This window comes from Poecilia mexicana, unplaced genomic scaffold (assembly GCF_051168715.1).
Source record: "Poecilia mexicana isolate PSO_F unplaced genomic scaffold, ASM5116871v1 scaffold_2, whole genome shotgun sequence".
NCBI lineage: Eukaryota > Metazoa > Chordata > Actinopteri > Cyprinodontiformes > Poeciliidae > Poecilia > Poecilia mexicana.
Genome location: NW_028263371.1, coordinates 42893433 through 42907301, shown reverse-complemented (window position 1 = coordinate 42907301; position 13869 = coordinate 42893433). Strand labels below are relative to the sequence as shown.

At 38.7% G+C, this 13869-nt stretch overlaps 1 protein-coding gene across 3 annotated transcripts in view; it reads right to left on the bottom strand.

The window, feature by feature from the left end:
* LOC106926438 (FERM, ARHGEF and pleckstrin domain-containing protein 1-like) overlaps positions 1–13601 on the bottom strand; it is a 62746-nt gene extending 49145 nt beyond the window's left edge. The window contains exons 1-2 of one of the 3 annotated variants that reach the window (XM_088001143.1): positions 12099–13601; positions 8428–8634 (exon numbers count right to left, since the gene is read on the bottom strand). In XM_088001143.1, coding sequence (XP_087857269.1) covers positions 8428–8607 — 180 coding nt within the window. In that variant the 5' untranslated portion in view covers positions 8608–8634; positions 12099–13601. Of the gene's footprint in view, positions 1–8427; positions 8635–11775; positions 12062–12098 lie in introns of those variants that run through there. The other 2 variants (XM_088001152.1, XM_088001147.1) reach the window with 2 other exon arrangements.
* Positions 13602–13869: the final 268 nt, after the last annotated feature.

Below are 13869 nucleotides of genomic sequence, written 5' to 3'. Positions count from 1 at the left end.
CAACCTAGGGGCGGGAGGGGGGACATATTTATTTACTTCTGAATTCACCAAATAGTCTGATAACAGCAGTAAGCAGAAGTAAAAATAAAATCGTCTTTTAATCACCTGTAATACCTGAATCTTGTCATATCTATGTTGATCAATCAGTGGTCCAACAACTATAGAGAAGCTGCTGAAGATGGAGCTGAAATAAGCCCTTCTTTACTCATCCAGTCCAGACCTCACTGTCATTCAGCTGACAATGAGACCCTCTAGCTGTGCTCTAATTGCTTCTTATTTCAGTGAATGGTGACAGCATATGGGGCACAAGAGTTGGGAGAGATAGGATGATGGTGAGGCTTCTTAACTGGAGTGAGTCCAGCTATTTTCTTTTGTGGCGTAGCCCACTTTTTGGCTGAGTGGTGGTTACTTCCCTGGTTTCTCTGTGCAGTTTCAGACTATAAACCCTCGAGATTTATGGAAATCTATAGGAAGAAAGATCCACTGAAGCATCAGATGTCTTGACTGGATCTCCAAATTGGTTTAAATATGTCGTATTGCCAAAAATGGAAAAAAAAAACAAAAAAAAACCCCTCTACAATCAGTCCCACATTTTTTTGTGATTTAATCTCCAAACTTATTAAAATCAGTTTGCTCTGCTGTGATAAACACTGGAAATAGTAGCAGTAAACCATAAAGTAAGTCAAGGCACCATGTTAATATTAGAAATGGGATGTTAAAGCTTCTCCCCCTAATGGAAACTCTTGTCATTAAAATTCATATCTTCTTTGGCCAGTGTTTACAAACCCAATTGGGAATATCAACATGTAAAACTTGTGGAGAAAAGAGTCTGTGTTCTTCTACTGCTGCTTCGGGTTCACGTCACATTGAGGTCGAGTTTATTAATTATTCTCTTTCGGATCGGACAAATTATATAAAAGGATCCTGATGAACATATATGTACATGCTATATTAAGAAAAATAGCAACACAATTGAAACTAATGACAAGATCTTTTAACTTTATTTCAATAGACATTTTTAAAAGATACTATTTTTGGTCGGTAATAAATTAAGATAATCTTATTCGCATTTAAAAATGACAGTATATGTCGAATCTCGCCATTCAAACACATTAACATTAAGAGCAAACAGCAAGACTTAAAAAAATTATTTCAAAAAACCCTAAAATTTCACTGTGGGATCTAAAGCAGAGAAGAGTTTCTTAGCCATCACCTAGCAACCAGTTATTTTCCTGATCAACACCAAGGCTTCAGAAGTCAAAACAGAAATAACAGTTTCTAAGAAAAACAAAGTTTTTTAAATCAGAACTGGAGTAGATTAGGTGGAAAGGAGGCATCAGAAAGGTATCCTCTTTTAAACCTCTTGCAAAACGTTGAACTCCATATGTCTATGGTGTTAAGATCAGAAGTGAGCAAACAATGACATGTTTACATTAATCTACTGATCTGTACAGACTAATCAAAAGCTGATCCTGGGAGCGTCAGCATCCCCTAACTTAGGTCTCCAAGGGGGACCATCTGCTGCGTTTTGTGCATAAAGAAAACAGTTGCCTCAATTATGTCACTGTTGATGAAGCATAACAGTTTGAAGCTTTGAGGTAAATCTAGTTTCAAATTCAAGCCTCCAGTAACACACACACACACACAAAATAAAAACAAGTTTCTCTCTTTCAGAAACAAATTCCTGAAGTTTATCCAAGGAGCGCTGATACTGCTGCAGGGTTTAGAAGGCGAGAAGGTATCTCTCTTCATTTGAATTTTTTTCTGCAATTTTGTTACCATGCTGTTTTATGCTCTTAGCCAACTTAAATTAGTATTTATTTTTAATTCAATACTAATTTGAATTTATTTATTTTTTTCTAAATAATGCATGCTTGTCACTTAGGATTTTTATTTGCTTTCCTAATCATATGCTTTAGCAAATTTTCAACATATATTTATTGTTTTTTCTTTTTTTCCTTTATTTATTAAGTTAGCAATTATTTCTTTTTTATTTATTTATTTTTGTTCACGCATAATGCTGTTTTCTATTCCTCAACATTACCTTGTTGATAAAAGGTCAGAAAATGGCAAATTCACACATTATACCTTGAGACATTTTAAACTTTTTTCCGTCAGTTTTGAACTGTTCTGTCTTTGCCTGTTTCTCCATCTTCAGCTCTTGACTTCATGTTTTACCACAAATGAACATGACACTGCAAAACCTGCTACCACCCTACCGTGCGCTCTTCACCTTTTTCACTCCTTTGAGAATTCCTCATCTGGATATTACTAGTGGTTGACAAAAATGTGATATGTGAGGCGATTTTAATTTCCATTAAATTAGTAATAGTAGTAATAGTTACTTCAACATGTTTAAATGTGCTCCTGGCTTTACAGTCCCAATGATTTAGAAAGCAAAACTATTATTTTGTAGCATAAAAGGAGTATACCTGGTGAAATTTCCATGATATGGAAGGCACAGAAAAATGCCTGGAGATAATTTTGCCATTAAGTCAGATATTTTTCAGTATAACAGTCTTATAAGCATGAAGCACAGTTAGTGTAATGAGTAAAGCGATGGGTGGCGAGAAGTTGTCAGGAGTGTGATTGTAGTGGACTCTATCTTTAGTAGCTCATTAGAGAAAACCAGCAGCGGTAGCAGAGTAACATCAGAGGGAACGCTGCCTGAATCTATAATGGCTAAAGACTATATTGCTAAAATCGGTTTTCCATTACAGTATTACTAACGAGCATAATGTATTGTAATGATTGCCACTATGTGTTTTCTTTCTTATTTCTTTTGGTAGAAGGTATCCTTTGCCAGGTGGTTCTGTGTTTGGCAGTCCCGGACTTAATTATTGACAACCTCTTGCTGCCAATCGCTTAGTGTACTCTTTTTTTTATTATTATTTCCATGGAAAGTACCTCTTGCCCACTGATTCTGTCCAGCTGTTTCCTGTATGAAGTCACTGACAGAAAAATTGCTGCCGTTTAATGTGTGCACTCTTTTTCTATAGAAAGTACTCCAGCCTAAGTAACACTGCTCCTGTCTTTAATGGAAACCAACAAAAGAGCACATGGTGTAATTAACTTTGTGTACTTTTTTCTTTCCATGAAAAGAACTCCCAGTAATTTTGTGTTCAACAGGGAGGGTTTTTTGCTGGATGAAACCATTGAAACCATTAACAGAGCTTTTGGTACCATCAGCTTTCTGTTCTCTGTGTTTCTGTCAATGAAAAATAGCCCTTGTCTAGTGATTCTGTGATGAGCAATGCCTCTTTCTTGGACATAGGCACTTGACAAGTTGTTGCTGTCATATACTCTCCTTTTCTCTCTTAATAAAAGTTACTCTTGGCAGAGTAATTCCATGTTTATCTGTTCTTCTTTCTTAAATGAACCCAGTGACATAACTATTGCAAATATTGACCACATATACTTTCTGTCTGTGAGTAGCTCTGCTACTTTCTGAATGAAGTCACTGACCAAGGCATTGTTGCCATTAATATTCTGCTTAGGACTTCTTTCCATAGAAGATACTCCTTGCCCGGTACTTCTGTTTCACAGTCCTTCTTGGAGAAAGCAACTATGTGTACCTTGGTTTTCTTTCTATGCAAAGTTTCTCTTCATATACTTTTGCTGAATGTCACTATTTCTTTTTAAAGGTAGTTTTCTTTTCATGGTTGCCACATGCCACTCCATGCAATTAGCTAGACTTCCTACCACAGTTGACTATCTGTCTGCCATACACGGTCAACTGAATTGGATTGTATTGTATTAGATATAAGGTCAAATTGAACTGCATGCAACTGGATCTAAATCTGACTTTATTATTGTATTAGATTAAATTGGATTGATTTGAACTAAGCTGTATTTGCTGTGAATATGTATAAATAAACTGAACAAAATTAAATTCACTTTAGCAGAAAGGTTTGGCCAACATAGAGTATGTCCCTTTTATTCATAAAAATTAGTATGTTTTCTCCACTCAGCCTTCATCAACCCATCCCCCACACCCTTGCTCCTTCTTCTTGCTCCAATATTTCACAGACAACTTCTTTCACCAGCCATCAGCAAGTGTGAGTATCTTAACATCAGCCCAGATGGAATTGGGGTATATTAGCCTCAGGAACAGAACGTGAACTGAGGGCTAATATACCAAATCCTGCATCAGCAAAAAAAAAAAAAAAAAAACAGGAAAACCCATTTTGAGTATGTTCCCTTAAAAACCTAACATAGCTCGAATGAAATCTGATTTACTACTGTTTAAGTTGGAAAAGGTCTGATTTCTAAATAAAGACCAGCTATTTTGTGCCAGAAGTCAGCATCAAAACAAACTCATGTTCACAGCCAGAGTGCTAAGTAGGCCACAGCATGGTATGTGACCCACAAGATGGTTCAATGGCCCATTTCTGTTCCCTAACCATCTGATACTCGGCCCGCTGAGGTGGAAACCTACCAGGCTCAAACGGAGAGAACTAAAGCCTTTGGTATCAGTAACAAGGTGGAGCTTTTGGTTTGCTCTAAGAAAAGATGCATCCGAGACAAAAAAAAATATATATATAGAATATGATATGTTTCAATTGTGAAAGAGAAGACTAGATAATTGCCTGTTTTGTGAACCATGCAGCAATCTCTGCTAACCGCAGCAGATAAGAGATTAAAATAAGGAACTACTCTTATGTCTTTTGTATCTTTAAAAACTTAAGTAATAAGTTCAAACAAAACTCTTTTGAGATGGTGTTGATATTTTACAGCAGGTAGGTATGACAAGTAAACCTGTTACATTGAATTCTACTAAGATTTTTTTGTTTGAGTGTAAGAAAACTCCTTAGAAAACAGCTTTTTTAAAATCTTTCTACCTTGAATCAAAGTAGGGTCTGTGGAAAATATGCTCCACTGACTTCTCCTGCGGAAAAACCCACTGAGATTGTAATCTTGAGATAGAGGACATAATGTGTGTTAAATTGAGCATGAATAAAGCATTCTGTTAGCAGTGTTCTTTTGCGACCCTCTCCTGAGCAACATATTCAGCTTGTTTCGGTCCATCATCCCTGAGTTTTTTAATCCACCGTCACCATAACTCATCTGCATCATAACAGCCCCTCTGTGTCCTTTTAAAGCCGACTTACTGGAAGAGTAAAAGTATGCATGCCTTGCTCTTGCTCTGAATTATTGCGCTGATTCACATGAAAACATTTCATGCTTAAACTAATTTCAGGGCTCCATAAAAATCCGTCATCTTTTGGAAGAGATTGTTTGTTCTGCATTACATTGTATCAACCACATCCATAGTAAAGAAGCCTAAAATAAACTGCTTGTTGCAGTCGTATAATCTCACTTCAGTGGTAGAAAAATTTAACCTGTTAAGAAATAACAGTTTTTTACTAAACAAACTTTGACACAGTTATAGGTATGCATCCCTTTAAAATGAATTAACTTCAAGCTGTAGCTAAGTAAATAACTCACTTTTTTGACGGGTTTAAAATGTATTCACACCAGCCCTGTTCGGTCTGCTTTCAGTGAACTCTAGTTTGTTTGCCTTGAAAGTCCGGTTCTTTTAGAGAGTTGTAAATGCGCCATTAAACTCTGACGCAGACCAAAAAAAAAAAAAAAAAAACTAACTCTGGTCCGCCTAATAGCTCAGGTCTCGGTTTGGTTGAAGTGAACTCTGGTGCAGTTTGAATGTTTATGTGAATGCAAGTGGAAAGGAGACCACTCCAAAAACAGGAAGCAAGCTATAGCCCAGGGCATTCTGGGTGAATACAACCAAAACAAACGCGTGAGCGGGAGAAATTGGTCAAAGACAAAGGAGAAATCCAAATCTGATGCTACTCCATTTTTGTTTACATTTTGTGAAGAAGGTAGTTGTGCTCAGTGTCTTCTTTGGAGGTTTTCATGTCGTTTCCTTCAGTGACTCTTGGTGGGCCTGTGTTTATCTTCCCATCACTCACAGTGAGCATGATTTAAAAGAGGTCAAAAATCTCCTAAGCTCTGTTAGGGATCCGCTGCAGGGAAATGCATCAAGAGTTCACCAGGTTCTCATAACTCAGAGAACATTAAATAGCAGCAGCTTCATCCTGTTTGACAGTGATGTCAAACAACGGGTCCTTTTCTGTCCTACCGTGACAAAAGTAAACATGTATTTTTTCTCCAACAGAAATATAATCTTTTCTTAACATAATCAACTAACTAAACCGATTTCAACCTTTGAAAGTGAACAAGAAAACATTTTGACACCAGGCTCTTGAAGGTGGACTTTAGTGTTTCCTAAACCTGATTTGCCTCATTGCAGAATGGGATGGTACTTTCAAAGCCTGGTGTCGGTGAACTGCTAATAAAAAGAGATGTGACAGAACCTGTTTAAAGACCGGATGGTTGAACGATTACAAAGATGTTTCCGATTGAGAATAAAAAACATCTCAGTGTTCTGATCCAAACCACATTGTGTATTGCAAATTACAACCTTTAAAAAGGATTTAACTGTTACAATTTGAATAGGTTTTCAGCACAGCATACCACGGGAAAGACCATCCACCATGGACAAGGAGAAGTACCTTTCTCCACCCAGCTGCGCTGCAAAAGGCTTAGAAGGACTTGTTCATTCTTAACTGTCCCATTAGTACAGATTACCAGCTTCATAGTCAAGCTCCTGAGACCTGATCAGCAGCACTGCTGGACACAGAACAGCTTTCTCATTACGATCTGAGAGCACCCTTCCATATTCGCCACAGGAATGTTGGGTGAAACTGTGCCACCTGTTAATGATTTCCAGAGATGAGACTGGTGCACATATGTGTTTTTTCTCACTTCATCATCAAATCCAGACACCAAAACCTCCATTCCAAGCTTTTTTTTTTTTTTTTTAATAACTGAATACATAAAACTTCAAACAGAAGCCAAATTGTTTCATCTGATTTCTTCTTTTTTTACAGTAAAAAAATCTCTGTAGTTTCTAGCATACAAGAATTTGCCTTTTAAAGTCCCAACCCACCCTTTACATGTCCCTCTGTTGTCAATAGAAAATCCAAAATTACACGTGCATAAAGTGTAATTTTAACTTTGCACACAAATCTATGTGTGATGCTTTTATTTTTGAAAGCTACTGCAGTGGTTTAACACTTGTTGGTTAATGTTATGAATCCACACACTGCATGCTGAAGATATTCAGACAGGTGGATCGAGGCTCGCTGCAGTAAAAAGCCACACCTGACACATATAGTATTCCCCTTGATGCTAAATAACAATAGTTGAAAACAATACAATACAATTCAATTTCTGAGTATGATACAGCTAATGTGTTAATTGTTTTTTTTATTTATTCTTATGTTCTAAGTGATTACATCTTGAATTAAGATCACCAGACTAAACATGAAATGTAAAAGAGGAACCAGCACTTCTTTAACTTTTATAATTTTGTTTCTAAAAGCCACTTCCATTTACAGCATGGTCATTTTAGATGCCACTATGTTTCATTAGTCAGTTGTAATCATTACTGTAGCCAGCAGCTAAGAAAATTATGTTGATTTTAATCTCAAATGTATTTTAAAATAACTGAGGTGAACTGATGATTCTGTCTTTAACAATTATGGCTATTAATGTGACCTTTTAGAAAAAAAAAATCGAACATCTCTGCACTACAAGCTGTAGCATTAAGAAAATGTTACACAAAGACGAGTAAAAATACATTTATCAGGAGCTACTTTCAGCAGCGGATTACTTTGTTGGCCAGAGTAATCAGGACAACTACTTAAAATAAATTGCAATGCAACAAATTTATCTCAAAGCAGCAGCAAATTACCCACCCTGTTTGTTTTATGTTTATCCATTCAGGTAAAATAATTCAATAGTTTTTCATTTAAAGTATTACCAGTCTAAAGAAAGCACTCGTTCGCATGTAGAAACTAATTTGGATTTGACTTTCCTTAATCCATGCAACTAGCTAAAACCATTGTGTCTAAATTTGGATCGCAGTGAGAAGACGGTAAATCCCTTTAAGTCCTGAAACAGTGAATGAAAATATTTGCTTCTTCTAACTATAAAATAAACAATATTTTTTTCTCTTCTGCACCAGTCTCTTTTCATCTGATGCCCAAGAAAACAAAACATGTTATAGATGACATCTCACACAACTGCGTAGTAAAAACTAAGTCATTGTGCTAGTTAAAGTTTCCCAAAGAGTGCCAGGACAACACAGTTCAAAGCCAAGACTGACAGGAAGATTAGAAAGCACCGAACGGACAGGAAAACTGACATTACTCTAAAAGGATCCCTTCATCCATGCATGCAACTTTCAGTTGCCATGCCAACCTGTTACCAGTCTGCTGCAGCCAAGATGAAAATGGAAACACTGCAGTAATGGAAAGTCTGATTCCTGTATTAGTGCTGCCATAAAAAAAAAATAAAAAAATAAAAAAAACTGGGCAAATTAGGAGAACAGCAACTCACCGAGACGTCAAAAACCTCTTCCGTGTCATCCAACATACGGACCGTGACAGTGACATGTCGTCCAGGGGGCATAGCCGGGGGCTTGTGGCCTGGGTCCAATGTACTGATGCCAAGAGTCTCAGGGGCTCCAAGACGCTGACCTGCTCCAGAAGACAGGTTCTCTGGGTCTGGCTCTGCCATGATGCTCTGGGATGTTCACTGCAAAAACTGCATCGAAGCAAAGATACAGAGGTAATCAGCTGGCATTTAAACCATGTGTTGTTCACAGCATTAATAGTGTGGGCTCTAATTAAAATAAGGAATCATTACCATTCGGAGAAAAGGCGTTCCTGGTATATGCTATATTTGCGCTCAGCACTAATGGCTCATAATTGTTGCCTGTGGGAGTCTCATTTACAGCATGAGAAAAAAAAAAAGATTCTAGGATGTTCTTAATTTCGAAGCGTTGATCACTCTTAATTTAATCTGACAAATGAACCACAGAGCTAGAGGGTAAAATCACAGAGTCAGTTCAACAACAAAATCGATTCAGAAAAATCATACAAGCAAGGCACGGCAAAAAAAAACAAAAAACAAAAAAACAGTCAGATGAGTTTGATCAGGTCTCAAGGGCAACATGTCAGAGATGTAAATATGCAGCTGGTGATGCGAACTGAGTGTGGGGAATGAAGAGTAATCTGAGAGCAGAGAACGAAACTGTGAATGAGAAACACACTGCTTGAGAAAATTCAAAGGTAGCCGTGCAAAACAAATAAATGTTCTCTTGTTTAGGAATAGAATAAAACAGTTTTTAAATTATTAAAATCCACCATTATATACGTCTTCCGATTTCAAAAAGGACATTAGCCTCATCACTAAAATGATCATGAATTGACTTTAGAAATGGGTTGACACATGACATCAAACTATCCAACTGCATAGCCACAGGCAGAGCCACACAAGGCCCGTAGCCATTCAAAGATCTGGCATTCCAACAAACTGAGATCATTCCGAGACCTTACCAAGTGGAAATAATGAAGCACCACAGATAGTGGGCAGCTGTTCAGGCACCACAGAGGTGAGTGACCGCTGCCAAGTAACGGCTAAAAGCTGAATCAGGCATTTCAAATGGAGAAGATTATGTAATAAGAGTATGTGGACTAATTAAGCCATGAGGATATTGCTGGATATATACTAAATTCTGTCCAGGTATGGATAGGTTCACTATGATATGTAGCGGTTTTGCTTTCAAGTAGACCATAACTTCTTCTGTTTCGAGACACATATAAAGGGTAAAAAAAAAAAAAAAGAGGGATTCAATTTAAACCATGCAAAGGTAGAAAAAAAGACAAAAACAAAATGTTTTTCACATGTTCTCATTGTATGACTTGTGTGTTGTCACCAAAGCAGTGCATTCTTAATGGGTGGGTAGATTTTATCTAGAATAAACAAACGTATATCCCTGACCATGACGTGTTGTCTTACGGACAACATAGTAGATTTAAATGAGATTGAAGAATTTTACGAAAACACCTCTCCGGTAGCTTTAAAGAGCCATTAAAAGCTGGGTTAGTAGTGATTAAAATACAAATAATTCTCATAAATGAATTCAGGGTTTTTAAGTCGTGGTCTGATTTGAAAAAGAATTTCCTAAGATGCTGTCAGGCATGTTTTTTTTTATGAAATATCCATGTAATTAATCAAATGTTTTTTCTTTCTATATGTATTTCAATCCATCTGCATTTCTTACATTTTATAGAGAGATAAATTAAGGATCTATTTATTAGTGATGTTTTATGCAAAAGTGGATCTCAAAACTGTAAACATTTATAAGACTGGATGTAAAAGAATTAGACTATGTCGTTTATTTTGTCTGAAGACATTTTTAGTCAATGCAGATGGTACACTTGGACTCAACCATGCTTTCTATCAGCCAGCTAAATGTTTGGGTCAAAACGGACTGATATTTGGAACTCAATCATTCATATTGTCATTCATCATGTGGAAACACTCCTTTGGCAGAGAGCATGAAACTGCATGTTGCATTGTGGATATAGTATTACCTTGATGGTGTAAGGGGCTGTTGATGACAAACATATTTTGGGATTGTGGTCCATAATTTCAAGTCTGGTTTCATTAGAGTATAACAAGATTTTGGGAGAGTTAATCCAAACTAAAATGCGAGCCCCTTTGCTTCTCATTCATTTTAAGTAGTGATCTCACTATTCCCCTGTAATTTCAATTAGATTCTTTGAATATGGCTTTACTTAAGAAATTCAAAGTTGAGAGTTATTAAGGTTTTGTGTTTCTTTTTTTTTTTTTTTTACAACAAATGTTGCGTCATTTGCACCTGTTGTGTTCAGTCACCATAGAGGAGCGTGAGCAAACATTACTGTTTTCCAGTGAAAAGGCAGACACTCCGCGAGGAGCTATACCCAACACTGTCACTGAAATGTAATTTGTGAAAAGAAACGCGCTTTAATTCAAATCTGCTAATTTATTACATCTGACCCTTAACCGACCATCACTCTACAGCTTTTGCCTTGATTTCTGGCAATCATTTTGAGTTTTGCCTCTAAATTCCCGGCTTGTGTGACCTGCACATGGCTTGAAACCAGAGACCCTTCACACAAAGCAGTAGTGAAACAGAGATGAGGGAAAGAGTAGACAGTGATTATTTCAGCCAACACATGCCCTCCCTCGCAGAGAGTATCATGAATCAACTGGTCAGGAGTTCTACGTTTTCAATCCGAGTGCCTAACTCAAGTCCAAACAAAAACACAGAACAGGCACCAATTGTGCAGCTGGCACTAAAACACAAGTCACTCAGTGTACAATACCAGGCACACGTTTACAGACGGGGTTAACCTCGCTGTCTTTGAACAAGTTTGCTTGAAATTCCCCACATATGTGCAATGTGGAGCTGGGTTTTATAACAGTGGCTCCTCTGTGTGCAAGGGGCCCCTCCAGTGCACAGCTGGAAACCTTTAGTGACAGCTGAATGGCCAGAGGCTGCAGCCCGATACAGCCAGTTGTCCACCTGAAAGAAGCTGCATAACAAAACAACCAAAAAGGGGTCAATTTCCTCTTGTGCTCTGCAACAGATCCTGATAGGTGGGTGTGGCTGGATTTACCGAAGTTCCAAATGTTAGGGGGTAGTGTATGGTGATTATGAGGAAGGATTGCAAGCCGACTGGAAACATGCATGATGCACTTCTTGTGAAAACGATTGCCTCTCCTGACTCACCTCTCACAGTCTTGACACCCTGACAGTAATGTGGGTTAACAGAGCAGAGGCTGCGGTAATCCTCATGGTATTATCACCAGCAGCTACAGCACATGTGACATTAATACACTGCCCGGACTCACCTGGACACGCACTGTGGAAACTAAGCTGGCAGATCACATTTGCACACTTCCTGGTGAGGTATTGATCATTTAAATGTCACGGTGATCCACGAATCAAATTACGGAGAGGAAACCTGAGCGATTGCTGCTGCGTCTGATGAGGAAAATTCGTGCAATGCCATCCACACTGCAGGACAGAGAGGACAGGACCCAAAATCCACGGGATCACGAAAAGACACGGGAAAGATACTCCCAAGACTTAACCCGAATCTCATCAAACAAGTTCAATCACTTCCCTAAAACAGAGCAACACTGACTGAGGACTTGCGCTGCACGGTTCTTACCCCTTCTTCTCTTTTCTGGTAATGCGGGCTTGACCAAGCCAAACTATTTCCCGCAGCTGAAATGAAGATATTACATCCACGTCCCGGCGCACGGAGAGAAAATGTGAATCCCAAGGGAGTTTTTAAACGCGGTTAGCCCCGCAACAGAGGCTCTCTGCGGTCGCCATGACGGCCGTCTGAGCGAGTGCGCCGCGGAGAGAGACGGGATTTCACCAAAGCGAGCGGCGAGCAGGATCTTCTCCCGTTGGTTCTTGCTCAGACAATGAAGGAGGTGCTGCACCTCCACCTTCTGACACGAACCAGAAACTCTGGGGAGGAACAACAGCACCATCTAGTGGCCTGTGCAGCAGCAACACACCTTTGGCAAACTTGTTTGGTGCGCATGTTAAAATGGTTCATTTTTACACTTTACAGTATAAGACGGGGCACTAAATGAGGAGTTAATATAAAAGTGATGTAGAGAAAGTGAAATAAATTAAACAAACATATTTTCCATGAGACATAAAGAAAGAAATGTTAAATGTCACTTTTAGAATGATGAGCTACAAATTTTGAGAATTATCTGTTGTAGAAATTGAACACTAAATGAACTTGTCGGTGTCCATGTAAATGTATCCCAGTGTAAACTCTGCACCCACGGATCTTGCTTTTTGAGAAAGTAGGAACACAGACATGTAAGGGCAAAACATCAAAGGGCCATTTGCATAACTTTGTGTAGGTCCTACCTTTTTGTTGGCTGCTCTTTTATGAGCTAGTTGTCCTGTCCGTAGTTTTTTTTTTAATGTCTTAGGAAGTTTGTATCTTTTGTTATTTTTTGTTTGAGGGGATTTTCGGTTGTTCCTCTGTTGTACTTGTTCTTGTTTTGCACCTTCTTGCAGAATCTCTCGTTTTTCCTGTTTTTGTAATTACATTGCCTCTTCTTGCTGGAGTTTACTTTTCTTTATCAACATTTCAATCAGTGGGTCAGGTCTTGTTGCCCCGGGGTTGCCGCCAATGGTATCATACGAGGATTTTTAAAAGTCTTCCGTGACTGGATCCACCCATTACCGCAACTTCTCTCTGATTCTGATAGTAAGCCAGTAGGAGGGGTGATACTGATTTCATAGTGCCTGTGACTGTATTATGTAATTACTGCTTAGTGTTTACCGCTGCTTTCAGTTTTTATGGAGAGTGGGAGGTCTTTTTTGGCTCACATTTCATAACTGTGCTCAGGGACATGGAATGGTAAACTCTTTTTTTTTATGTCCGTCACCAGCCTTCTCACTGGCAGAAAAAGCGTCACCTACACATTCAGTTGTGTGGGACAGAAGGAGGAGAAATCTCAGTTGGTGTCTTGGCAGCTTCACAGGCCCTCTGGAGGTTCTTTCTTGGAAGTGAAGCAATGATGAACATAAAAGTGTGAAAATGAATGGGGTGAGGAAAACAGAGATGATGCTGGCTTGGGTTACTTATGTAAGCAGTCACGATCTGGGGCCATGTCCTCACTGATCTCCTCAGCTTCCTCCATAGGGTGGCCAGCCTCAGTTTTAGATGTGAGGGGCTCCATCACCTGTGGGGGACCTCAAAATAGAGCTGCTGTTTCTCATCATCAAAGAGATGAGGATGAGGATTCACAACAGGCTGGGGTTCAGGGAGGCAGATGGGAGTCCCCTACCTGAGTTACAGGCTGGTATGAATCACCATATGAATACTGCCTTGTTCAGACAGACATTTTTTTTCTCTTAAAACCCCAAGGTGTGTTTGCTTTCACTCTCGCCTCGTAACCCCAAAG